Source organism: Electrona antarctica (assembly GCF_951216825.1).
Source record: "Electrona antarctica genome assembly, chromosome: 3".
In the NCBI taxonomy this organism is placed as follows: Eukaryota; Metazoa; Chordata; class Actinopteri; order Myctophiformes; family Myctophidae; genus Electrona; species Electrona antarctica.
In genome coordinates, this window is record NC_136808.1 from 40966989 (window position 1) to 40994871 (window position 27883).

The window sequence follows — 27883 nt, forward strand, 5'->3', positions numbered from 1 at the left end:
TCAGTTTAGATGCTCCAAACGTTACTAACAGCAGCAAAAACAATGACGTTTCAACCTCGGCGTCTTCTTCAGACTTCAGACTTCAGTCATGACTTTGACTTTGACTTTGACTCTTCACAGAAAAAAGCTCATCTCCACACTAATACGTGTTATTCTTGCCATCCTTATCGCACGATAGGGATGCTGTGGTTAATATTCTGCTGTCACGTGCATTCACTGATTTACCAGCCAACTTAACTTTCCTTTAGCCTAATAGAATTGTACCCTCAAACCATGCTTGGCTACCTGCCACAGTAGCTGATAAAACAGCCAGATTTTTACCAACCACAGTAAAGGATTTGCCAGTATTTAGCTGGTGGTTCATTTCTCAATCGTGGTTTTAGCGTGAAAGGCATTCACCTGGTTATGCTAGTGTCTTCACCTCTTTGTTTTGCTTGTCAACAGTCTCCTTCATTGTACAATCGGTCTGCTCTTTGCCCGAGGTGTAGATGTCAAGATTTTAAAGGGATCTTTCTACATCAAAGTCATGACAACAATACGACAATATTGCATCGTCAACAACTTAAACATCTTTCTTCCACACAAATGCTGTGGAATTAACGCACCTGCTCGCACACACGCGTGCACACACACACACACACACACACACACACACACACACACACACACACACACACACACACACACACACACACACACACACACACACACACACACACACACAATGCTACAAGCAGTGGTATAAAGTAACTAAGTACATTTACTCAAGTACTGTACTTACATTTTGAGGTCTAATTTTCTGTACTTTTCTTATACTCCGCTAGATCTAAAATGGAGATTTTTTTTTTAGTTACTAGTTAATTTGTGCATTTTATTATTATTACAAAACACATATTGCCCTATATACATTTCGAGTGTAGACAAATTGACACTGGGGAGATTTTTGCCCATTTTAAACATTTGAAAATTTGCGAATTGGGACATTCTGCATAATGAGTACTTTTGGTACAAAATACTTTTGTACTTTTTGTAAGTAACTTTTGAATTCCGGAGTGTTTCTAAGTTGCAGTATTGATACTTTCACTATTTCAAATGAGTACTTTTTCCATGCACGCTCGCACGCACGCACGCATGCACGCACGCATGCACGCATGCACGCACGCACGCACGCACGCACGCACGCAGGCACGCACGCACGCACGCACGCACGCACGCACGCACGCACGCACGCACGCACGCACGCACGCACACACACACACACACACACACACACACTCTCCCTCCCTCTCTCTGCTCTCTCTCTCTCTCTCTCTCTCTCTCTCTACCTCTCTCTGCTCTCTCTATCTCTCTCTCTCCCTCTCCCTGCTCTCTCTATCTCTCCCTCTCCCTGCTCTCTCTCCCTCTCCCTTCTCTCTCTCTCTCCCTCTCCCTCCCTCTCTCTCCCTCTCTCTCTTTCCTCTCTCTCCCTCTCCCTTCTCTCTCTCTCTCTCCCTCTCCCTCCCTCTCTCTCCCTCTCCCTCTCTCTCTATCTCTCCCTCTCCCTTCTCTCTCTCTCTCCCTCTCCCTCCCTCTCTCTCCCTCTCTCTCTCTCTTCCCTCTCTCTCCCTCTCCCTGCTCTCTCTATCTCTCTCTCTCTCCCTCTCCCTGCTCTCTCTCTCCCTCCCTCTCTCTGCCTCTAACTCGTCCTCCTGTGAGGAGTGTGGTAGTGCTGATTCAGCGGGTCGGGCTGCGTGCCGGGCCAAGCAGCTCTGTGTGTGCCTGGCAAAGTGGGCCATTAACCCTCTGCCCTGAGGTGTGACCTGGGCCAAATCCAATATTGGATCCGGCATCAAGGCCCCGGTGCCACTCAGGGTTCAAAAGACGCTGATCAGCAAGAAAAAGGACCCTTCGAACAATGAAGGCGGCTTGAATGTAAATTCCTCAGGACAGCTCGAAGCATCGCTGCTGCCACCGCACAATTAGAGACGGGAGTCAAAAGCGGACCAAGGCACGGGAAGAGAGGAAGGGGGGGGGGGGGCATACATTATTAATCAAAAGTGAATTTAGCAAAACGGGGATTAATTTTGGCCCTCTGAAGGTGGAGGGAACGTTGTTGATTATCGAATGGGGGGGCTGCAAACATGAAAGAGTGACCCGTCAACCCTGCCCCTCTGTGGAAACGGAAACATTCTCTCGTTATCGCTTAAGTATGCTGCACACAGAAGCAGCAGCCTTAAATACAATAATGTAGATTGGTTTTTCGTAAAAGCAGAGGGGGGAAAAAGAAGCTTCAGTTGACTAAAGCAGCTGGGCTTCCACTCTGGTTGTATAATAAATGTGGAATAAGAGTAGAGTATGTTATCTACCCTGCCAATATTCTCTTTAGTAAAAATGTGTGTTGCCTCTTGGCTAGTGTAGAGTGTTGAAACTGTGTAGGTGGGGTGGTGTTGAGTACATTTTATTTGTTGCAATCTCCCCTTGCACTTCAGTGTGTGAAGTGCCTTTGTCACCTCTTCTTGAAGCCGGCTCCGCTTTGCCAGCAGGGTTTGTGCCTCGTTTTGTCTAACTGTGACACGTCCCTGATGGGTGGAGTCAGGGGGTCATCAGGTAGACTAAAACACCTGGACCCTATAGTGCCTTTAGAAGCTGACCACATCTAGATTGAATGGCTAAATTGGCATAGTTTGGAGTCAATATTAATTCTCGTCTTAAATTAAATCTGTTGGACTTGACAGTTTTATTTATTTATTTATTCTTCGTCTGTCTTCTTTTTAACATTCCGGTTTGCAATCTTATTTTTTCCCCCAGAATTGCCCATATTCCTTATCCTCATTTATCACAGATTACAATTTCATCACTGATTCGCCCTGAGGGCTTGTTTCCATTGTGGTCCTGTGTATTTAATTCATCAATATGTAAAGACATACAATACTATACAAGAAATCATTAATAATAGGAGGAGCACACTTCTCTAGTTCGTTTTAGTTTTTTGTTCTGTAGCACTTGCTACAGAACCGTAGCACTTGCACTAGCCTCAACGACCTTACAGGCGTAGGCAAAGGCTAAACTTATGTAACTTAGATACAGTAGCATTTTATGTAGACATAGCACTCTATAGTATACACTCATAGTTTCATTGTACATATGCTACTGTTAGTCAGATGTTAGGTCCTTGCTTGCTTATGTTGACTATGTATTTGATGTATTTCCATGTGTTGTTCTTGCTTACTGTAAATCGCTCTGGATTAAGAGTGCCTGCTAAATGCCTGAATTGTAAATGCCTAAATAGTTCTATTATACTGCATGTAGACTATCTTTAACATGAACCACATAGGGCAGCGATAGCAGATGGTAGAGTGGTTGAATGAGAATCTTTCTCCTCCTCTTGGCATCTTGTCAAAGTGCCCTTGGGCAATACACGGAACCCATACTGGCTCCTGGTGAGCAGGTTGGTGCCCTATGTGGCTGCTGGTGTGTGAATGGGTGTGTATGAATGGGTGGATCATGTAATGCAAATACATAGTTAAAGTTCTTTGGAAAAAAGATACAGACAGGCTGGGCATCATGTAACGTAAGGATAAGGCCCCAATTGCAGCTTAGTATCCATAACAACTTCAAATTTATTGTCACACCCACATCAGTGACAACAAGTTTCTAAGTGTAAAGTAAGTAGGTCGGAGAGGCTTATTGACGGTATCAGCCAGAACGCGGGAGTCTATCCCCGTTACAAAGCGCTAGTCCCCTGGGAGATGGATTGCCGAGGTGGAGAGCCACACCTATCATCAGCTCCCAGTATTTTCCGTACGACTTTCAGGTATCCAAGATTGGGTGAAATGTTTTTTAGTAGAAGTTCCCAACATTTTGCACAAAAATATAGAAAAAAAGTTTCATATGGGTGGAGAATAGAGCAAGAAACAAGTGCAATTTAAAATCTATAGAATATTATAGATCTATCTGTATTGATCCTGCTGGTAAAAACACCATACAGTAGGAAGCACAACAGTTAAGTTACAGATAAAGAGAAGTACTGTGCAGTATAGTCATAGGAACAAAACATCACAAAAGAAGCACCATCAATTATGAACAAACGGTATACAAACATTATGCGGCCTGTACAGCAGCCTGTAATCACAGTGTGATTACAGAATTCCACCCTAAACTCAGCTGTTCACGAGAAAATGCTATGCAATCCGACAGGCGTTACAACATCACAGGAAACACAGATATCGTTACAGTGTCAACAGCATATTCAGAACACTGGCCGTATTACATACTGTTAATTTATACAGACAGACCACATACTCACTCTATGCCAAATATATGAATTACAGTACATGGTCAAAATAGGAATATAATGAGGCAGAATATGCCCCTCTTGTGCAAGTAGAGACGATTCAACTTGCAATTACAATTTACAATTTAAGCATTTATAGCAGATGCTCTTAATCCAGAGCGATATACAGTAAACAAGGAAAACACGAGATAATAATAATAATCTAGTATTCTAGGATTATAGGTAAACCAAGAACCATCATCAGTCTCTAAACAGTATAATATCAATAATCTGTACATTGAAAGTGAAACTGTATATAGAATGCCAGGTCTACAAATGAACCTGCCACCTGTCTACATAGAATACATAACACGCTATCTAAATTACATTTTAACCTTTGCATAAGATTGCAAGGTTGTCAAGGCTCGGGCAAGTGCATGCAAGTATATGATATAGTTATATGATTATAGTGAGAGACATCACTTAGCAGCAGATTCCAAACATGTAAGTGTATACATGTACAGATAATGCCTGTGTGATGCCCTGCGTCGCCAAGACTGACACTGCGACAGGGCTCAGCGCTAACATCGTCTCCTCTCACCTATTCATCTCCTCCCGTCAGCCCTCCCTGTCACTCTCCACTGCTCTCCTCCCCCCCCCCTTCTTCTCCTCAGGTTCTATTCATCTCCCTCTCTCTCTCTGTCCCCGGCTCTGAACAAGTCAAATGTCTGAAGAGATGTATGGAAGTATCGCTGCGCTCTGTACGATGGATATGTCATATGACATAATGCCCCCGAGCAGCCATCACAGATAAAATGACAGATGCTGTTTTTTGCCTCATGGATCTTTCTCGACAAAGCCAATTTTGAGACTTTCATTTTTGCTCTCTCCCTCTCTCCTTTCTTTTTTTTTATCTTTTCTGTGGCCATGGCCTTAACAGAGCCATTTTACCCATTTTCATTTAATTTCAGACACAATTACCATGTAATTATGTAATTGCTGTCAACGGGGGGAGTGCGTGGTCGACGACGTCTCACATTCCCTTTTTTTTACCGACTCTCTGCCATCTGCTTTGTTTGGTGTTTTGCTTGTTTACTCTGCCCCTCCCCTTCCACAACATGGCTCTCGGCATGTAGTGGCGGGAGCCCTTGGTCTCCATAGACACAGACAACAACAGGCTGGTGTTTGGGTTGCTGGCATGCCATATATAGAGGGCATATGAAGACACAGGGAAGGGGGAGATGAGAGAGAGAGAGAGGGGGGAGAATTAAGTGAAGTCAGCTTGGCTCCCTGGCAGAAGCCTGACCTTTCTCCCTGTATTTGGATCACTTACCCAGCCTGCGCCCTGTCCCCCTGTGGGAATGAGGCATTATGGGTAGCTACAGTCCTCCCCCTCCTCACCACCAATGCCACCACAGCCACAGTCGCTGCACCACCTCAACAACCTACCGCCAGCGGGGCCAGAGAGAGCCCAGTGCCGTCCGCCCAGGTGGATAGACGGATGGATGCGATCGGTGACGTCTGGTGGCTCTGACGCCCGAGCGGGAAGCGACGTGATTGGCAGTAATTGGCATGGCAGCGGGCAGGCCCATCTTTCACATGTGGTCAGCCAAGATTGGCCTGATTAGGCAGAGTCACTCGCCCCCTCAGTGAGGGAGAGGACCGGGTGGATGGGTGCCCGCCCCCAGGGTGCAGAAGCTGTTCCGCGTGCAACCCCTTAGCCCTTCAGCCCTCCTCCCCGTCTGTCACCATCAATGGGCAGAGGAGAGACAGGAGATGGAGTGGTTGGCTGTGAGAGAGAGGCCACAATTTACTCTCCTAAACATGCTGAGAGGTCGCAGAGTGTGTTTGGAGAATTTGAGGTGAGGTGGTGTCATGGAGTTGTACAGTGCATTACAAAGCCAAGCATATAGCATATACGCTGGGGGTGAGCTGGAGGGACTCTGTTTGGATCCTGTAAATTCATATGCCGTCGACGCGTATGTTAGCAATTAGGACCCCCGTCTGTACTTTGTGTGTTTATAGACCGGTGCAATCAATGTAATTGTGAGACAGGGTGTTCCCGAAGCGAAAGCGCCTGCCTTTGTGTTTCTCTCCCTTGCCCGGGTTCAAGTGTGGGCACTGGCTGTATCATGGAGCTTTTCTTCTCCCGGTGTTTCTCATTTCCAAATGTAAATGCCTCCCCCTTCCTGATTTCTATCGAGCCTGCTGTGTATACATTCGGGTTTTTTATCTTTTCATTTTTCCTGGATTGAATACAGAACAACAAGGGTTTCATTTCAGACTAAGCCGTCAGCTCAGATCTATGTCAGCCTGGCTCTTGTTTATTTAGAGAGAAAAATCTGTTCATACCCATGCCAATATAAAGAGCCATAAAACACACTTAAGTAATGATGATTTCCCTGCAGTCCGAGCACATTGGTGCTGCTCTCAACTCGGCCCCTGCGTTCAACTAGTTTAGGCGCTAATAAAATAATTATTTTCTTCCCTCGACGGCACCTGAATATCTGGACGTTATTAGTCAATGTTTTTTATCTCATTCTCTCGTTGCTGACTCCGTGTGAAGTTTCCTTCGGTTAAGGCGTGGAGTTGCTTAAAAAGGCAGTGCAGTATTCCATGGGTACCGTACCGTTTAACAAAACATTGAATTACTTACTTGTGATCTATACCTTTTTGGATGGGCTGGGACAGTGGTAATCAAATATTAAAATTTGAAGGATCTGAAGGATGACAGTGTACAAATGGACACTAACGGGTCCATTTGGTTCCATTTGTACACGGTCAGAGTTACAGACTTGTAAGGGTCCATTTAGAACCCCCTCAAAGAACCTTGAGAGTCCCTGGAGCCCACTTTGGCCCCTTTTCCACCAGGGTTGAACCGGTTCCGTTCTTTTTGCCTGCCTAACTTTGAACCAAATGAATTGGTTCAGATCCCTAAAAGTTGGGTTGGAACTGGAATACTTCTTGCCTTTAATCCATCCATCCATCCATCCATTTTCAACCGCTTATCCATAGGCGGGTACAACAGCTCCACCAAAGAGCTCCAGACTTCCCTCTCCAGAGCAACATTAGTAACTTCCTCCTAGGGGATCCTGAGGCGTTCCAAGCCCAGAGTGGCGATGTAATTCCGCCATCTGGTCCTTGGTCTGACTTGGGGTCTCCTCCCAGTGGGACATGCATCGAGACCTCCCTAGATGCTCGAGAGGCATCCTAACCAGATGCCCAAAACATCTAAGCTCCTTTCCAGGCGAAGATGCAGTGACTCTATTCTGATGTTCTACTCTCTCACGTGACTGAACTTCTCACCCTATCTCTAAGGGAGATGCCAGCCACCCGTCTGAAAAAACTAATTTCGGCAACTTGTATTCACAACCTTATTCTTTCGGTCATGACCCGCACTTCATGACCATAGGTGAGAGTAGGAACGAAGATTGCTTGGTAGACAGAGAGCTTTGCCTTCTGGCTCAGCTCTCTTTTCGTCACAACAGTGCGGTACAGCTACTGCAATACCGCCCCTGCCGCTCCGATTCTCCGGCTGATCTCCTTCTCCGTCCTCCCCTCACTCGTGAACAAGACCCCAAGATACTTAAACTCCTTCACCTGGGGTCTCATTCCCTACTTGGACTACACAATCCATCGGTTTCCTGCTGAGAACCATGGCCTCAGAAATGCTGATCCTCATCCCAGCCGCTGTACACTCGACTGTGAACCGGTCCAGTGAAAGCTGAAGGTCTTGCACCGATGGTGCCATTCTTGCCTTGAAGTGTGAACCAAAGTGGCCATGTCACTATTCAGGTTGGAAGATGTAGATGTGACATAAACCATCATAAAACAAAGAACGGAACCAGTTCTAGAATCACATTTATTTTGGTAGAAAAGGAGGTAGATCTCTTTAAGACTCTCCAAGATCATTGGTGTACTTTTAGGAGGGAGCTATGAAACCTTTGTTTTGATTGGCTGACATTATATTATATATTTTTTCTTTTTCACCTGTTTCTCCTTCAATAATCGTGTTGTATACTGTATGATTCTGTTACAATGTCCGCAATCTCTAAGTAAAACACCTTAATCTTAATAATGTTCTATAGCACCTTGACTAATGTCCTCAAGTATAATGCAGTACACAGCGGCTGCTATGTCATGTGTTTTTATTTTTTTGCGGGAGGGGGGGGGGGGGGGGGGGGGGGGTAGTTAAGAGACCCTTCGGCTGTACAGTTTGTAGCAAAATATGTAAATAATCTAAGAGACCCTTTCTTTGGTTGTACGTTTGTTGCAAAAGCTTGTATAGGACCACAGAAGAAATCTCTTTACCTGTACTTTTTGTGGTAAAAGCACTCAAACTTTCTTTCTTTTCCTGCCTTGATCTCCTTAGCTCACTTCTTCCCTTTCTTTAAATTTCCTGGGAGAATGATACGATGGGAACTATGCACAAAAAAATAATTTCACACACTTTTTACCTGTGACAATAAAGCTGCAAATGCATTTGGCGTTGAATAACAGCGGCCCTTCAGTCCCCAGATCATGCAGCTGTGATTCACCTTCCTGTTGGTGTTTGGGATTTGGGCCAGTAAAATGTCACATATTAATCATCCTTTTGTTACCTCGTGCTCACGGTGAGAAATGAAATACCAGCTAACACCAGCATGCAGTTACATCTTGTTTGCGGTTGCCAAGTTGTTCTACTGTCAGCGGGTCGACCTGCCTTCGCTTTGATGTTGTAAACTTTACAGTGGTTCAGTTTTAGTCTGGTTTTAGTTGACTAAATAAAAGATTTTAGTCAACTAAATCTAGAGTTGATTTAGTCGACTGAAATGTATGTTGGCAGGCCTAGATGACATCTTAATTCCTCTGACTGCATCAAATGGGGGCATATCAAACCTTGAAATTCAAAATGTTGAGAGAACCACTGGCTAAACCTCTGTGCTCAGCATAAGAGAAATGTTTTCTCTCTCCTCATATCTTCCTTCCTTCCTGTGCGTGCGTGTGTCTGTGTGTGTGTGTGTGTGTGTGTGTGTGTGTGTGTGTGTGTGTGTGTGTGTGTATGTGTGTGTGTGCAGGTTTCAGGCACCATGGTGAGCTCTCCATCTAGCTCGTCCAGCCCGTCCGCATCCGCCTCGCGCCATGGCCGCCAGCGTATCACCCGCGTCAACCTCAGGGACTTCATCTTCTACATGGAGCAGGAGCGGGAGACGGCCCACTCGCTCCTCCTGTACCGCGCCCTGCTCAAGTAGCTTCGCCTCAACCTGCTCCTCCTCCCCGCCACGTGCCTTCAGATAGGCTCTATGCACAGCAGCCATATTGGAAAGTCATTGAGCATATCTTCCTTACTTCCTTCAGGTGTTACCACTCGTACTAATGAAGGCTCTGTTCCATTTCTGGTCAAACAGATCCAGGGTGCTGATATTGGGCACGGTGCCTCACTGGAAACACTCTGCGACACTACGGGTGTGTAACTATGAGAGTGTATGTATTTGCACATTCTCCGAGTTATGGAGGGCTTTGCAATGAAACAACTTCAACAAGTATGAGAACCACTGTGCTTTAAATTGAGCCTTTATTAGTATAATTGGTAAGACCTGTGAAGGAAATAGGGAAGAGGCTCAATTTATTTCCAATATGGCTGCTGTGCATAGAGCCTATTCGGGTCTAATGTATCAACTCAGTGTCTCCATGTGTACTGTAGTGACGTTCCGTGTAGCTTTTGATGAGAAGAAGAGAAGCGTGAGAGAGAATAAGGGATGGGGAAAAAATGAAAGAAAAACTCACAAAAATAAATGTAATTGTTGCGTGTTCTCTGTTTTAGCTTCACGATGGATATGTGTACATATAGGTCACTGATATTCAACCATGCAAGTTCTTATTTGTGTCGTAGTGTGGGTAGTTTGAAGTTAAGGAGCGAAAGTGTGTCTTCATGTCAAAGGACTTGAGCCAGTAATGTTGGGTAGAGAGGTGTTCGAGGCAGTAGCTCGAATGACCCCATCAGCTCAAAATGAGGAAACCTGTTCACTCCTTGATACAGCCTATGATATCCATATTTGTTGAACGCCGTTCAATGGATGCATTTAATATTGAAACCTGACCAATTAAGAGACGTTTGGTTTGAAATGTTTCTGATTCTCCACAACAGCATCACATAACTAACTTCCACATATCTTACTCTCCAATGCCTGATTTATATTTGGTTTATTACGCACCAGTGTTACACATCAAAGAAATTGAAGACCTACAAGCTCATAATAACGCAGGTGACAAAAACATATATGCATTTTCTTTTTTCGGTGCATGACACTTCCGTACAACCAAGTATAAATCAGGGGTAAAAGTGTAAATAGTTTCATTGACTTATTTTAAAACGCATGTATTATAGTTTTTTAATCACATGTAAGCTTTGTAAGAAAGAAAGAAAGAAAGAAAGAAAGAAAAAGGTGTTCAAAGTCATTCGAGTCAAAATAAGTTGATGATTGTAATCCTTTTAAATTATTTTTTGTTTTACCTGCAAGGTAGAGATTCCATCTCAACCCGCTGGAGGAGTCATTACAACATAACCTGCTCAAAATTTACTTCAAAAAATACTTTTGTATTTTAGTACAAAAGTATTTGCATCAAAAAGTAAAAGTACTCATTCTGCACTCATAGATTGGGATTCTTCAAATTGCCAAATTATATATTTTATAAGTTGGAAGTGATTTTGTAATAATCAAAATATACAAAAGTAACTAAGGTTTTTTCAAATAATTATAGTGCAGTAAAAGTATAATATTTACCTTTGAGATCTAGTGGAGCAGAAGTAAAATAAATAAATAAAAGTAAATGTACTTACTTTCCACCACTGACCATGCTACCACAATTTGTTTTTAAATGCCAGGAAGACGTCATAGACCGGCACCCAAGGTGAAATAGGCTCACTCTCCCTCCCTTATCAAGCTGTGTTATTGCTTATCTTACATTGTCATAATAATAACCTGCTTCCCTCTCTCACTCTGCCTTTATATCCCTCTCTCTCTCTTTCCCTCTTACTGATTTAGCTCTGGTCTGAAACCAAACCATTGCTTTAACATCAATTTGCGCTGATGTCAACCGTTACTTAACAATGCAGATTTGCACTTTTACCTACATAATGACATGGTTGTCATTATGTAGGTAAAATAGGGTAAAATCCCTCCCCCACTCTCGATCTCTCGCTGATCAAGATCGGGGCTGACAACACACACAACAGAAACCATTGCCCAACAACATTGATTTGCTCTGAAGTCGGGCATGTCCACAAATGGGCATATTGCATGTCCATAATATGATCATATTTATCCAGACAGCATGCATGTCCATTTTTGGGGGCCGCCCACTCCGTTCTTTGGTTGAGAAATAATTTTTTTTTTTACAGAAATTGTACAATGTTACCGATGGCAACCCCTAATCCCTACCTAAGGTCTACCAAAATGATCAATATTGATATTGATTTTCAAAGAAAAGAAACTGTACAAAACAAAACAACTGGTTGACAAAATAACTTAGTGAGAGTAAAGTATTAATTTCAAATGTTTTGTTTTTGTTTGTTTTATTGTTTTTCACTCATGAATAGATCACCACAAAATGCCAGATCTGAGTGAGCTTGTAGATCTGCTGTTTTTATCTGCACACCGCAGCGTGCAGCGAAGTACCAATTAGCCCTTTTAGTCCTTTGTCTTAGTTCTGTCCATCATTGCAGCATCTCCTGTTTTGACCAATCGCAATGGCTTCTCTGGTCCTTTTATTATTTTATTTTAATCCTCGTTCTTTGTTTAATCCTTGTTTTTGTTTAGTTTTTTCTTAAAACTGAATACAGCTATTGTAATTTATTTAAAAATTGGAAACACTTTAAACGAAAATGAATGTGCATTATGGAATTTTGACGTATACTGCATATGTGTGTTTTAACATCTTAACCTGACAACTGAAAGCTGTCACTAATGTATCAGATCCCATTGTCTCCTAAGTATTAAACAGCGTTGTGAATCGCTGTCAAAAAAGGCACTTATTCTTTTTAAATTAATAATATATTTTCCTCCTTGCATTCTACGTATGTATCAATTGGCATTTATTCTTATTACATGTCATGCAAATTAATTTGATTTCAAAGTAGGCTACCACTAGGATAAAACAGTTTCACAGAAGCACAACAGGTTGTAGTAAAGTGATTTCAAATGTTTTTTTTATTGTTGTTGTTTTTTGTATGATTTTTGTTTTGTTCTGTTGGTGACACACAGGCGGCCCTTATACTGCTACAGCTTTTTAGCCAAAATGCTAGGAACAATATTACACTTGTACACAGTGGGGGGGCTATTCATGTTTTAAATGTAAGGATGGTTTGTAAATATTGTCTACAAGAACCATGTGTTTATTAGAACTACGTTATTTTTGGTAAACTTGTACATATCTTGGAAAATTTCTTGTTTGTGTGAAGAAAAAAAAACATACTTCTGTATTTGTACCTATTTTGTAAAGGAATAAATAAGCTGTTTACTAAACTGAACAGATGCTGACTTATATCCTTAATTATTTACTCTCCCGTAGACCTACTGTAGCAATATAATATAAGAATTAACAATGGTAAGACCAGTATCATTGCTAAGCATACATTATTTTATGTAATTAAAATATTCAAACATACAAAACATTGTATGGCGTTTTTGGAAGAATTTTGATAACAAATAAAATCGAAGAATCATCAGTTTTAGCGAGAATCAAATTAACACATTTATCCTACTTAATTTCCATTTGCTAACATTAACACATGCTAAGTAGCCTACAAACCAAGCTGAACGCTGCTACTGAAGTCCCCTTAGGATCCTGCTGCTAATTAAGCAGCAGTGTCTCTTGAAAAAGACCAAACCGTTTAACTCTGTAAAATATTAGGGTTTGGGAGCATACTGTATTGGTTTTGGTTTTTTGTCTTTGATATTGGCCCACAGTATTTGTTAGTCCCTTTGGAGTGTAGTAGGATGTAGCAGGTTTCACAAGTTAACTCTAAGGCCATCGAGAGTTCAAGCTTTGATTAAATCAGTAGTTCTCCATTTTCTTTCATCTCAAGGACCCCCAAAAATGATATGTATTTGACTGCAGACTCCCATCTGAAAAGGTTTTGTGCCAGAGACCCCCTACAAGAGAAGATTTACAACATTTCTTATAGTGCAAAGTGACCCTCTGTGAGCTTGTAGATCTACTGTTTTTGAATAGCCAACATATAAATGGATAAATGTATTAGACTATATCGAGAATTGGAGTAGGGAGAGAGAAAAAAAGATCACACCAGTCCGAAATGAGCGGTGCAGTGTGTGTGTATGCGACGGTGCGTACATGCGTGCATGTGTGTTAAGGCTGCTCAACAGTGCCACTTTAGGTCATCCAGTGATATTGCAGCTGTTCATACTCCAAACATACGGACATTGGGGACACACGCGGCAAGTCATTGGAGCGGTGTGCACCACTCAAAAAGAAGAGGACCAAGTATAGACCCCTGGGTGACACCAATCAATGAAGGGTTTACGTAAAGTGGTTAAATTGACTGCAGCAACAGAATAAATCAAAATTCCTGAATCAATGTTATCGAAAAGCACCGTGTACAGTACAATGAGGAGTGAAAGGTCTCTGACATCCACTAAGACATAATAGATATAGTTTGTGATCGAAGTGTCATCAATGTACAGAAAGAATTGTCAGGTGCATTGTGAGAATTATAAATCATACTATATTTTTGTGATTTTATTTATGATAATTTAATAAGTGGTTCTCAAACCTTTCTATATCAAAGAGTCCCAAATTGATAGGTAGAGTAATAGGCAGTGGATCCACCATTTAAAAAGATAATAGTGCCAGGCCATATATTAGACCCCCATAAGAGAAAGCTGTTAGTAGAGAATTAGTACAGAATTATACAACTGTTCTACAACTTTCTACGACTTATGCCAGGAGTATTAAACAGGGGGTCTGGGACCCCTTGGGGGTCTTCAGAGTTACTACAGGCGGGCCGCCAAATTTTGTGTGATAGGATGTTTTTTTTCATTTCATTAACCACTTTAACCCTATAGCATCCCTATAAAAATAAAATTAGTACAGAGTACAGAGTGAAAGGTCAAGTTCACTAAGTATTGAGGCTTTAAGTGGTTAAAGATCTGACAACACACATTAACATGAATTCAACATGACATGACAGGTCGTCAAACGAAAAGGTTTAATCTGCAACACAATTTCATAGTGGTCGTCCCTCGCTGCTTCATTTCTCTTTCAAGCTAGGTAAGAGGACAATGTACTAATAACTACACTGTACAGCAGCTTCCGTTTGACCAACATTGCCAGCCGGCTTTGGGAAGTGACTGTGTGGAAGTGTTTGTTCATGGATAGTGTTTATCCTGGTATTTCACAATGCATTTTAATGTTTGAAGTTTTCTGTTTATTGATTGGTCACCTCACCTCACCAGTGCTGACACACCTCTCTAGATTGGAGGGTGCCAAGTATAGTAGCGGAGGAGGGGTGTGTTAAGTCTGTAGTTAAGAGCTGTCTGTAGTTGTCTGTAGTTAAGAGCAATACTTTCATTGTCTTTTGATTATAATATGTGTGAGAAAGGTATCTTATATTATGATGTACAACATCCATCAGTCATAGGCTATGAGAATGTGTAGGTGGGTTAACTGAATGACTGTTAATTGATTGCATGCCATGTGGTAGGATCCACTCCCTATAAGAGGGAGGCTGCAGAGGCAGTGATTTAGTTGGGCTTGGAGCAACAACCTGTAAGCACCTAGCAGAGAGCTACTAGGGCCAGTGTGTAAAGTTGTTACCTGTTTTACAGTTTCTTAATGCTGTTTAATAGTTTAGTTTAAGTGTTTTTTATTTTCTATGTATTATTTTGATCTGTTATTTATAAGGCCTTCAATGTTGCACTGAACTGTTGGTGGAAGCTGAAAAACATTGCAGTCTATTTCTGTAGGTGGGGAAATAACAGTGGAGAGTGAAACCTACAATGTGAATAGTAATCCTCATACATACTCTCTCACTGGTCTCACTTAGCTGGTGAAATAATAGTGACATTAAACTGTTCTTCAATTGGACCCCACGGGTGCCCCTGTACCCCACTTTGAGAACCCCTGATACATACAACAACCACGTGACAAACACGACTGCATATACAGTACATCCTTTTTATTATCGCAAATATGCAAGAAGAAATCAAATGGAGACACTGTAAAATGAACACATGCCCTTTAATACCACAGTCTAATTGTTTTAAACACTTTAAATAATATACATTTTGCACCTTTAGTATACCCTTTTGCAATGTTTGAATCCATTATGTACACGATGTAATGCTTTGAAATCTTTTTTTCATTCTTTTACTCTCCCACGAAGAGGACTTTAGAGGTCTCTTAGCAACATTAGGGTTCTTTAAACAAATAAACTAAACAAAATAAAACAAAACAAAAGCAGTCCTGATAGTTCAAGTTCAATATACAATTACTGTACAAACAGGTCTGTCACTGAGTGTCTGTAGTGTTACAAGTGATGTTACAAGTAACACATCACTTATCATCTCTGTCGGGTGGAAACCGTATATGTCCAAAACTGTTGCTTTTCAGGATCGTTGCTGTTGAGGGGAAACATTACTATGTCCAACATTGTTACTTTTCAGGAAATGTTAGGGGAGAAAAATAACCAACGGATCCAATGTAGTTATTTACCGGTACTCACAACTTCACAAGCTCTTGTTAATACAGTTGGAGGCCATCGATATTGTCCTTTTCTTTTTGCTGAGGTTTGCGTGATCTGCGCAAAAGGACAGTTAACCCATTTTGGGCGGGAACCCCTTTTGGTGTTTTAAACATGTTATAATTTAGCTATTGAAAAATAGCAGATCTACAAGCTCATAGCGCGCCACCGAGTGGCGCGCTACGAGCTTGTAGGTCTGCTATTTTTGAAAAATCGTGAAAATATTTATTTCAGAAAACTGGAGGATTTAGAAGGATCTTTTAAAAGTTTTGAGGTCAGGCCTAAATGGGTCAAATAATAAGGGACAATATCGGTGGCACCCAACTGTATATAAATTGTGGATCTGCAAGCTGCCTGTTTTACCACTACCCCTTGTGTGATGGTCTTGAACGACAAAGTAGGGCATTCATTTGATAATTTACCCGCCAAAAAAGGAAGAAAAGAAAACAAAAAGCTGAATGGAGATGACAAGCTCCAAGGACCGATATCCATCATAAATATTTGTAACCACTATACGGACACTCCATGACGAGCTTCTACTGACCCACCTTGGAGGTGGTTTGGATGCCAAGTTTGTGGGCATGGCCACTGCACTGCCCAGTCTGAAGTTCTGAACATTCCTACTACCTCAGTTACAGTACAGCATCATTTCACCGTTGTCGGGCAGAAACCTCTTAACTCCTATTATTCTAACTTTTTGTTGTTTTTTCGTAAATTAACGCCCCACTTCATATTATGACACAGCGTTTGTGCCGCATTTCGAGCTTGTAGTTCTGCTACTTTTGGTACTTTTGAATTTGAATCCTGAAAAGTAACAGTCTTGGACATATGAGGTTTACACCCGTCAGAGACGATTTGCATGTTAAGTAGTAAAGAGGTATGCTGTCTATCACTTCAGCTGCTGTGTGTGTGTGTGTGTGTGTTTGTGCGTGCGTGCGTGCGTGCGTGCGTGCATGCGTGCGTGCGTGCGTGCGTGCGTGCGCGCGTGTCTGTGTGTGTGCGTGCGTGCGCTCGTACATGTGTGTGCTGTTTGGGGCACATAATTACAGATTACTGTTCATGACCCTTGGGTCCTTCAAACCTTCCAAGAACCCCATTCATTGTACAAGTTATAAAGTTACACGAGAGAAAATAAACATTCTTTTCCTTTGCTCCTGGATAACAAATGATCCTGTGTGTTTTCTCCAACAACAGTGCTGTATTAGTACCCCTGTGTCATCGAGGACTAAGCCAAGACTAACTAAATGCTGTTCGTTCACTCACTCAGCTCAAAACATTGGCCGCAAAGAACCTGCAAAGAATAGAATCTAGCAAAGAACATCTTGAATCCCAGATGGCTATTCAAGGAGGAGGGGGTTTGGAGTTTTGACTCATCACTTTGTTTGAGCATGTTGTGCTGTGGTCCAGTGAGGGTTGGGGAGGAGGCTCAGAACAAATAGGGGTGAAACAGCGGGTGGGACAGGGTGATGGTACAACCCATGTCTCTCTCTACTGGCGCTGCTCAGATGGAGGCCCGCCCGGGGGGAGTGTGTGGAGAGGCGCTGTGAAGCCCAACGTCCCTCGGCACATGAAAGGCCCTGATTGGCTATTCCCTTTGAGGCGACTGGACGCGAAAGGCGCGGGGCAACAAGCGGGCTCACAACAACAAAGACAAGCTGGATTGTGAGAGAGGAGAAACCCCCCCCCCCCCCCCCCCCCAAGATTGTCCATACCGGACCGAGAGCCACACTCAAGCTCATCTTCATTACTACAGTTTGTTTAATCAGTGGCCATCCAGGAGATATTATGAAAATGTGTTTTTATTTTTTTGCAGAACTATCCCCGCATCTTGGATTGTAATATGTTCAACTGGTTATTAGAAATAACCTCCCCTACCTATATCATTGACTAAAGCAAACTGCCAGTGCCCTAACAGATCAGACTATAGGCCATGGGGGTGTTTATTTTTTCATCAATGTTTTGGAATGGAATAAACAGCATCTGTAAGTTTTGCGCTCGCACACACATACACACACACACACACACACACACACACACACACACACACACACACACACACACACACACACACACACACACACGTGCACACACGCAAAGTATGAAAACTTGGCCCTTTCTTGTTTCTGTCTTTGATGCAGAAATGTTTAGAATGAGACCAAAGGAGTGTGGGCAGAATGGAGTAAGTGCCTCCCACTTGGCTCTTTGAGAACAATTGCTCTGATGCGGGGCGTACGGTTCAAGCTGGGTTCTGTCATACAGACATGTAAGGAGTCACTAAAATAACTCAGGCTTAGAAGTGACAGTACCAAAAAAACACACACACAGAGAGAAAGAAATGAAACCAGTGTCTTTCGTTCTGCCTTAAAGTTGGTGTGAAGCCTCTCTCAACAAGTCATCTAGATGAGGAATTCAGATGAACAAATAATACCCTTGTGTTTAGGTATTATTAGGCGGAAACCATTTTGTATGCAAAATAACCCAGTGTGTCTTCTGTCACCAAACTGTGGAAAGCTCTATAACAACTGTAGAAAGAGGTACTTTCTTGACTTTACCTTTTATACAATCACTAAAACAGGGCATCTAATCTTTGGACCACCTTTCTGCTCTTGAAATGTTCCAATGTCTCTATTACCTCCCCTAAAACAACACAGAGCCGTGTTCCAAAATTATCTGTAATTCACATGAAATGACGTACACCTCCTCTTACAGAGTGAAGAGACATCAAACAAGTTACTCTTACTTTTTTTTTAAATAGTAGTCGGTACCAGTCTCAGTTGACAAAAATATTAACATTTTTGCACCCTGCTTAATTCTTAGTTCTTAAGTTTTCTGTCCTAGCAGACGTATAACATTTTAGAATAGAGCTCTTCGTGAACGCTTGATGTGGCAGTGGTCATCACACCACAACATATTTGTGGAGGGTAGTAGCCTACTTGGGCAGGCCGTTCTGTACATAATATATTTTAAGTGCAAAAACAAGTGTCATCAAGCATTTAGAGTACATCTCTTGACAATCATTGGGAGATATACTGGTAAACCTCAAACTTCCTCCGTTGGCCCTCGAGTCCTAAACATTCGTGGCTCAGACAACTTTACACTTCAGAGCCTGTGCAATTTCGCTCTTTCCATTTTTTAACAATAGGCTAGATCGAAATTGGGCCACTTTCTTACTTCTTCTTGGTCTTACTAATTACTAATACTAATACTAATTAAGGCACCACTGTGCTACACTGTGTAGCACAGTGGTTCTCAAACTTTTAAATTTCAAGGACCCACTGGTGTTCACTTACACACCTGTAAGGGGACATTTGGGGTGCGTTCGGAAATGTGCACCGGGAATGTGGTCAGTTTGTTGAGTGTGGTGGGCGGTGAAGTCACAGTGTGCCTTATTTACGAACGACCACAGCTGTGACGCATTCACACCGCCGACACCGGACAACCCCAGCTTCAGGGTAGGGTTGCTCAGTGCGGGCACTCGGCACACCCGGTGCGCAGCGCACTGGATTTTCGAACGACAACGCACAGAGTGCACTGAATAAACGAACGACAAGAGAGCACACCAGTGCGTTCAGGGCGCATTTCCGAACGCACCCTTGGAATCCCCTCAAGGAACCATGAGGGTCTCTGGACCACACTTTGAGACCCATTGGAACAGAGCCTTCATTAGTGTCATTGGTAAGACCTATGAAGGAAATTATAAGGAAGAGGCCCAATGTATTTTTTCAACATGGCTGCTGTGCCTAGAGCCTATTTATTTTTTGCTGAACTTTTCGCTCAATCACAACATATCTGCCATGTTGTTGCTGTGAAGCGGATCCAGTTAAAGGGATCCAGGATATGTTTTATAGAGCTGAAATTCCAAAAGCACTTCTTTACCATATATGATACACATTTGAATTATAATAATAATAAACGGTTAAACGCTGTAGACGTACAGTCTCCATGTTCGTCAGCCCCAATTTAACAATAAGACTTGTTTTCTCCAGCTGTGGATGCATTGTGAGCCAGATCGCTTTAGCCACGTTGCCTGCGGACAGCAGTCTCTACAGCCACAGCCAGGAAAACACTCTCACAAGCTCTCAGGTGCTAATGACTACAACGTTCATACAATCCTTCATATTGGAGGAAACAGAGAGAGAGAGAAAAAACTGACATTGAAAATATTCCCATTAATAACTGTTTTCACCAAGTTGTGGTGGTGGGGGTGGGGGTGGGGGGAGCAAAAGTGAGTAGGTATTAGGTAACATACTTGAGAAACAGTAAAGAAAAACAATGAAGCAAAAAAAAGAAAAGAAAAAAACTATGTTAATAGTCAATTTGACAAACGATGGATTGGCAAGGACTTTTTGTAGTGAGGTGTGTTGATTGGTTGTGGGTGGTTTGGACGGGGGAGGCGATCTGGATAAGCTGGGAGGAGGGCTGGCAGACCAGGTTACACACGTCTCTCTTTTTTTTTGTTTTTTTGCCATCCTTATTCTAGCGTCTCTCCTCTCTCTGCCAGACCCTCAGTCTCCCCGAAAGCCTCCCGATAAAGTGGACTGGGCCCCGGTCAGCGCTCTACTACCACACGACACACAGGGCCTCACACGGACACAGGACTGGACAACACGCTGCCATGAGCTGGCCTGAGTGGCTGAGGGGGGCTGGGCAGGAGGGGCTTGTGCCCCTCGAAGCAGGCCGGGGTCAGGAGGTCACTGTATGAGAGGTCAGTACACTGTAGCATGGGCAGGGAAAATCAACTGGACACGGTGCAGCGGTTCAAGAGAGCTGCTGTTCAGTCCTTTATTACTTTTTTGTTCGTCACGTTACCAGTTTCTAGGGTACTTTTTTATTACACAATCCAAAAAAGAACGTTTTTTTGCCTTTTTTTGTTTTTTCTGTGTTCGGTACTACATTCCCCTTAAGAGTTCTCGCAGAGCCTGCAAAGGTAACACGCCTCTGCTAATACTTAGGTGTGTTGAACAGTTTGTTTTTTGTTTGTTTTTTGGAGGGCTTGGACGGGTAGTAGAGGCGAGGGGGGTTCAGAGGGTAACCAGGTATGTTCTTGTTGGAAGTGATTATGGAGCGGTGAGTGTTTTTTTTTGGGGGGGCGGGGGGGTGATGAGGCTGCATGGGCCCCCTCTCACCACCAGAAGTCCCTCTCTTCTGCAGCAGCAGTGCTCTAGTCCAGCGGCTCCTGTTTTATCCTGATGGGCGTGTTCATGGAGAGATTCCGCCGGTCCTCGCGACACAGCACATACTCACTGAACTGAGACGAGTCCACGCCGCCGCCGCAAGACGCAGCCACGCTGAAGCCCTTCTGGAACAGACGCTCCAGGACCTGCCGGCGGGGGAAAGCACAAGGGGGTTAATATAACACACTTATCTGACTATTTATGGTACAGTGTTTAAGAATAACCCTGCATTTGGACCTAATATGTGCTTCGTCCTGGTCTAATCGCCCCCCCTCTTTCTGTGTACACGAGCAAAGCTCTGCTTTCCTGCTGTCCGTAAAGACAAAACACTGAAGGAAGCGCAGAAAGGAATGTGGTAAACACAATCATTTGCCACCAATTCAGATTCAGTCATACATCTTTTTTTGATGCCAGTGTTTGGTCAGATAGCAATCTTTTTATTATGCATGCTACATTTATCTGCTTAAATACAAATCGAGCACTTGGGCGGGATTATAATTATCAAATAAATATGCACCAAGTTTGATTTCTCTTCAAACTTTTGAACAACATGAACATTAAATATCGACCCCATACCAATGACCCACGTCTTCATCAATCCCAACGCGTAGCTCGAGTCATTACACGAACCTCCCCATTCCGTCCAATCACACCACTGTGAGGTGCGATGGAATAAAACCAGAGGGGATTCCGACATCACATAAAGTCTCTGCAATATTCATGCCGCTTGCTTTTGGATCCGGCGGCTACAGATCTGAGGGCATGAGCTCAAAGGGATGTGGGCCACGCATGATAGGTGTGTTAGGGAGTCGACTAGAGCTTGGCGCGCGGTGATAACTAGGGCTCCTAATTTGAGTAATGAGGTTGGGGTGAGGAGAGAGGAGTGCGGTCTGGTGCTGCTGCAAGCGCAGGAGACAGACGTGTGCTGAATGAGAGTCAGGGGCAATCGGAGCCTGGACTTCAAGCAAGATAGAAGCCACAGGGAGTCAGAAGGAGAGGGGAGAGAGAGCGCGCTGCAGAGTCTACACATTAAACCTTAAGGGTACATTAGGTTCTATTTGTACCCTCTCAGAGGGTTTTTACTGTGTGTGCTGGGCTGCTGGCATAGTGGAGTCCACTTTAACCATTTAAACCCATATGGGTGACCGGAGTCCCTCAGGGCTCTATAATTTTGGCCTATCTTTTCTGTTTTGTTATTGTGGGATTGAACCATCTCTGAGAATAGCCGATCGACAACCTCACAAGGTGAGGTGGATATATCGACAGCATATCAACAGAAAGTAGGTATGATTACAGCTACACCAGTCTGATTGCACAAACCCATACGCACGCATACACTCATTCACACGCGCTCACGCACACATGCACATGCACACAAGCGCACGCACACGCACACACACACACACACACACACACACACACACACACACACACACACACACACACACACACACACACACACACACACACACACACACACAAAGACAATTGACACCTGTTAGACTACACATAAACTACACACAATTCCTCCTCTCAGCTACTATTTAATCCTTGTGGGGTCTTTTTTTTGGAAGGGGGAATCTAAATCCCAGAGAGAGGAGTGAGTGCTGTGTCTGTTTACCTACCGGTGTATTCTCTCCAGTTCTTCTTTTATACAAAGTGTGCACTAAATTCATGGAAATGAAAGGTTTGGCTCTGCAGGGCAAACCTGCTTCGTTCTGCCCGACACTAGGAGTTCATGCACAAATACACTGCATCGCATAAACACAAACGCATGCACGCACGCACGCACGCACGCACGCACGCACGCACGCACGCACGCACGCACGTCCCGGCTTAATTACAGGAGTGAGGGGAAGGAGGCCCCTGGATGGAGGCTTCAGTCTCCCCACTCTGAGGATTAGGACACTGTGTTTAAGTGTGAAGGAACAACATTCATACACATCAACGCCTCCACTAGCTCATTCCACTGGATTTGTCAGCATTTGTTGGCCTCCCTTCTGTGCGTATGCTGATAAACACCAATCGATTGTAAATTGATTGAAATGTGGCGGTCAAGTCTCTGTCGGGTGGAAATCTCACATGTCCAAAATTGTAACAAAAATAGCAAAAGTAGCAGATCGGCAAGCTCGAATGCTACTTTGGATACTTTTGTGTGACACTGCAGCATGATCAAGTAGTAGTTATTTTAAAATACGGAGATAAGAGGTTTCTGCCCGACAGCCACGATATACACAATCGGCATTGGAGAGATGTCGTTGACTGGAATTCATTGATTATTTATTTGTTCCGCTCATGGTAATGCACACACGGCGCCAGAAAACAAAAGGCTGGATGTTACCCCGTAGGGGTGACAGTGATCTTTTTTATACAGTGGATCAATCCATTTAGTCTTGGATCGATCATCCTCCAACTCTGAAGGTACGTTTCTTATACCTGCCTTATTGTTGCATAACAATAAAAAAATAAAATAAAATAAAATAAAATACAGTCACCAATGTTTGTATAAAATGCACCAATACAGGCAACAGTTTAACCGTCATTAGAATATTAGGACATACCTATATCCCAGCCAGGCTAGTTGACGTGCTGCTGTCTCTCACAACTCAGAGCTCATGCATGGCAGGTAACATTGAATAGTTGCTCACATTTCTGGCAAAGCTGTGGCCTAATTACTGAGACCTAACTAGCTGTAAATACAACAAACAGAGCCAACTCTGGAGTCTCGCAGCATTTGATGGTAACCAATTGTGATGCCTGGAGATTTGTCTGGGCAATAATAATCACAAACAACAACCAATCTGTAGCTCTGTCAGAGAGAGGAAAGGAAAGGGGGGGATGAATGAATCAAACCGCTAATGGTGGGTTTATAAGAGAGAAAGATGACTAATTAAGAGACCTGCCCAAGCATCAAACGCCTCCCAAATTCACGACAGACGAGAGGAGGAGAGGAAAGCCTAACGATTATGGAAATGATATTACACTCCCTTCTTTGATCATTGCATCACATTGCATCCCCCCCCCCCCCCCCCCCCCCCACACACACACACACACACACACACACACACATCATCATCTCCTTAACACATATGGGACTCTGTCATGTTCAGCAAGGAGTTGGGTCACAGAGGAGGAGGCAGGGCTGATCAATAAGGATACTCGCAACAGAACACTTTTATCATGAATGCACGACGACTCATAAGACTTAAGGATATTATTAGAGAAGAGAGTTGGTGCTGTCTGGATTGGGTTGGGTATAATGTGATGGTTAAAAACTGGGTTTTTGGGCACTATAAACAACTTGAGGTTTGGATCTGACTATGTGGTGAAATAGTGCCAGAGGTGCATCAACAGCTACGCTGAATAATTAAGATATATAAAGGTTTAAATGTCCACAGGACAATGTCCTAACATTAATCCCCACAACGGCAACATTAAACTAAAAGCTGTCTCTGGGAAAGTGAAATGTGCGGCTGCAGTTCGCTATAATACCACATAAGTCTACTTGTGATTGCAGGGATTGGTAACAACCTTACAGCAGCCATCATGTTTGTTCCACTTGTGTAAATTGTACTTTAACCACTTGAATCCCAGCGTCCATATTCTGGGGGTGAACATTACCAAAAGAAATAGTGGATCTACAAGCTCACAGTGTATCACAACCCCATGCATGAGAACCCTCTCCCTGTCTCTGTCTTTCCTAATCTATGCCTCAATAAATTAAAACTGAAGTAAGGCCACCTACCACACAAGCTGAATTCAGGTCAAAAAGACCCTTTTTTCCCTGTGATGTTATTGGCTACTGTCTCCAGTGGGGTAGAACCTTTAACTTGAACAAGGGGCTGCCACCCTTCCTCCCCCCAGGGGTCATTGTGACAGAAAACGAATAGGCAGGGATGGTATATATACTGTAAGTATGCCTAAAATCATATTTAGAAAATGTTTCAGATGAAAAAAACAAAAACAAAAAGCAGATGATTTGAATCGAATATTTAGAAAAAAAATCATGGAAGGGGAACCTTCTGAGAGCTTCACGGAAGGGGAACCTTCTGAGAGCTTCACGGACAAAGATAAATCTAAAAATGGGTTAGAAAGACTTCACAGACACTCTAGTGTTAAATGCTAAAGAGAAAGAAACTATTATCGTTGAAGAGGGCAGCCTTCCTGCATTTCTCTGAAAACAGAAAAAACACTTTGATGGCATTGTGCGATCAAACAAACAACTCGTAAACAAAGTTTAATCGCTCGCCGTTCAACTCAGGCAGGCTTCGACGCATGACAAGCCCCGTCTCCTCTCTCACATTGCGTGTTTGAAGCAATGGATGTGAGCTAAATACTTGCTTCCCCTAATCTCCCTTGATCCCTAACAAGCCTTCCACACACTCAACACAGTTTTCATTGCTGTGTGATTGACTGCAGAGGGAATGCTACTGTACCTTCCAACTTCCAAACTTCCCAGTTCAATAATGGGGAGTTTGGTGGAAGTTGGTTGATCGGACCAGCTGGGTCCCATGGGTTACCTAGGTCACCTGACAGAAGTGGCTGAGGTCAGAGGAGAGATATGGGAGTTGCTCAATGTTGTAACAATAGGATTGTTAGGTTGGTTATGTCATGTGTTTCCACACGGACAGATTTGAGTGTGACACCAGGGCAGCAAGTGACAGAGCCAGATTGAAATGCTACAGTCTATGTAAACATGAATAAAGTGTAAGCAGCTTGAATAATGAATGCTTTAATTGTCCATTCTTGGAGAAATAGAGGCAAGAATGAAAGTGTGATTAGTAGAGAGGGACACAGCTGGTCCAGCTTTGTGGGGAAATCACAACCACAAGACTGTTTGGAGACACAACCTTTCTCCCTTTACCACTTTCTCAACCAAAATCAACATTTCTAACGAGCAAGGATGGCTACATTGGAGTAACGCCAACACGTATCCCAGGCACTACAGAGAAGCAGGCAATTAAGTAGCCACGATTTATAGATGGTATAAATGGTAGATCTGATGTCCTAAGTGCTTGAGCTATGTCTATTATGTTCAAATGACGATGCCTTGCATAGTATTGTATGTCTTTAAATGCCTCGATGAATTGAATACACAGGACAGGACCACAATGGAAACAAGCCCAGCCCTTCGGGTTATCCTTTTAGCACAATTGTATAATCGTACCACTGTACTATTTGCGAACTGTTAATAAAGTATTCAATCATAAAAAAACCTCTTGGTAGCTCAAATCCTATAGATGAGCACAGATTGTGCAGATAATTAAATATCATACTGTACGCAGACTATGCACTTAAGTAGTCATCCCAAACACACAAACTTCACTCTTCACTCTCGGAGAGCCCCCATTCAATCCTGGGTCACCCACCATGAGGATGAGCAGAGAGCGTGATACATCAGACTCCCTCCACTAACCTCAGCATCGTGTGTTGTCTTGATCACACGGCAGGCAAGATGTTGCACAAATCAAAGAGGGTGAGACTTTACGGATTGAACAAAACAAGAAGAGCGCAATGTAATATTGATGGCAACCGGAGCGGTGTGCGCTGCAATCACTACAGCTCCTCTCTGGAGGTGCTGGGGGAAGACACTATGCTCTTTGAGATGGTGTCTCCGGCACTCGGGGCATGGTGAGGGCTGAGTGACAGGAATCGTGCACAACAACACGGCAGCCACCGCTGTGGCGTGTGTGTGTGTGTGGGGGGGGGGGTTGTTTAACTATGCATGAACTTTGATGGGACAAGGATCAGTGACTGTAATTGTGACACTGTGAAGAAATGTATTTCCTGTCCTGGTATGAGTATTGAAAGAGAATGAAACATAACTATACTGGGTGATAAGCAGGCCCGAACGGAATACGCAGTGTTCCGATGAAAACGCTGCAGAATTTCCGCGGAAATTTAACATGTTCATGTTGTAGTTTACTTTACCCAGGCCAGCATAATATTAACCAGTGGACGCATCCCGCCCCTCCCTCCTCCCCTCATTCTCTACTGCTGACTAATATGTTGGAGGAGCTGACTGCTGAGTGACTTCGTCTTCGTTGTCATTCAATAACTTTTATTCGGATGGGGGCCGGGGGGTGTTGTTTCTTGTTTGCCAACACTCATGGATTACCTAACAGAAATGTCGAGTGTCTGAAGCAAAAGGAGTGCGAGTGATTTGGGTAGACTAAGTAGCATTTACATTTAGGCTACTATTGTAGCTTAGCTGGTTTGGTTAACATGCTGAACTAAATTTAAAAAATTGGGCAGCGTTTCGATCGCTCCGAGAGGCGAGAGAGAGCTGAGAGAGAGAGAAAGTGTGTGTGTTTGGAGAGACTGCATGTGATGTGCGTGCGAGAGAAAGCGAAAGTGTGTGTGTGTGTGTGTGTGTGTGTGTGTGTGTGTTTGGAGAGAGCGTGCGTGCGTGCCTGCGAGAGAGTGAGTGAGTGAGTGAGTGTGCGTGTGTGTGTGTGAGAGAATATGAAATCTTTTTATAGTTTCACAACATAGTATTACTCAAAATGTTAATGTAACACATCTGTTTACAGTTACACCTTTATTTAATTCCTATTTATATTCAATATTTATTTGTACATACATTGTTTTATCTTGATTGTCTCGTTTCACTTTTGCTTTGGCAATGTAAACGTATGTTTTCTCATGCCAGGCAATGAAGCTAATTTGATTTGAATTGAATTGAATTGAGAGAAAACCTTTAGCTGAGAGAGATGA

General features: G+C 43.2%; 2 protein-coding genes across 4 annotated transcripts in view; one reads left to right on the plus strand and one right to left on the minus strand.

Annotated features, from left to right (window-relative positions):
• Positions 1-9483, plus strand: part of LOC306920730 (transcription initiation factor TFIID subunit 4) — a gene marked incomplete at its 3' end in the record, with an annotated part of 119229 nt that extends 109746 nt beyond the window's left edge. Inside the window, exon 14 of the mRNA XM_079497579.1 lies at positions 9310-9483. Coding sequence (XP_079353705.1) covers positions 9310-9483 — 174 coding nt within the window. The remainder of the gene's footprint in view (positions 1-9309) is intronic.
• An 11667-nt stretch (positions 9484-21150) lies between these two features.
• Positions 21151-27883, minus strand: part of kctd15b (potassium channel tetramerization domain containing 15b) — a gene marked incomplete at its 5' end in the record, with an annotated part of 39009 nt that continues 32276 nt past the window's right edge. For all 3 annotated transcript variants that reach the window (XM_079496722.1, XM_079496723.1, XM_079496721.1), the window contains one exon: positions 21151-21312. In XM_079496722.1, coding sequence (XP_079352848.1) covers positions 21154-21312 — 159 coding nt within the window. In that variant the 3' untranslated portion in view covers positions 21151-21153. The remainder of the gene's footprint in view (positions 21313-27883) is intronic.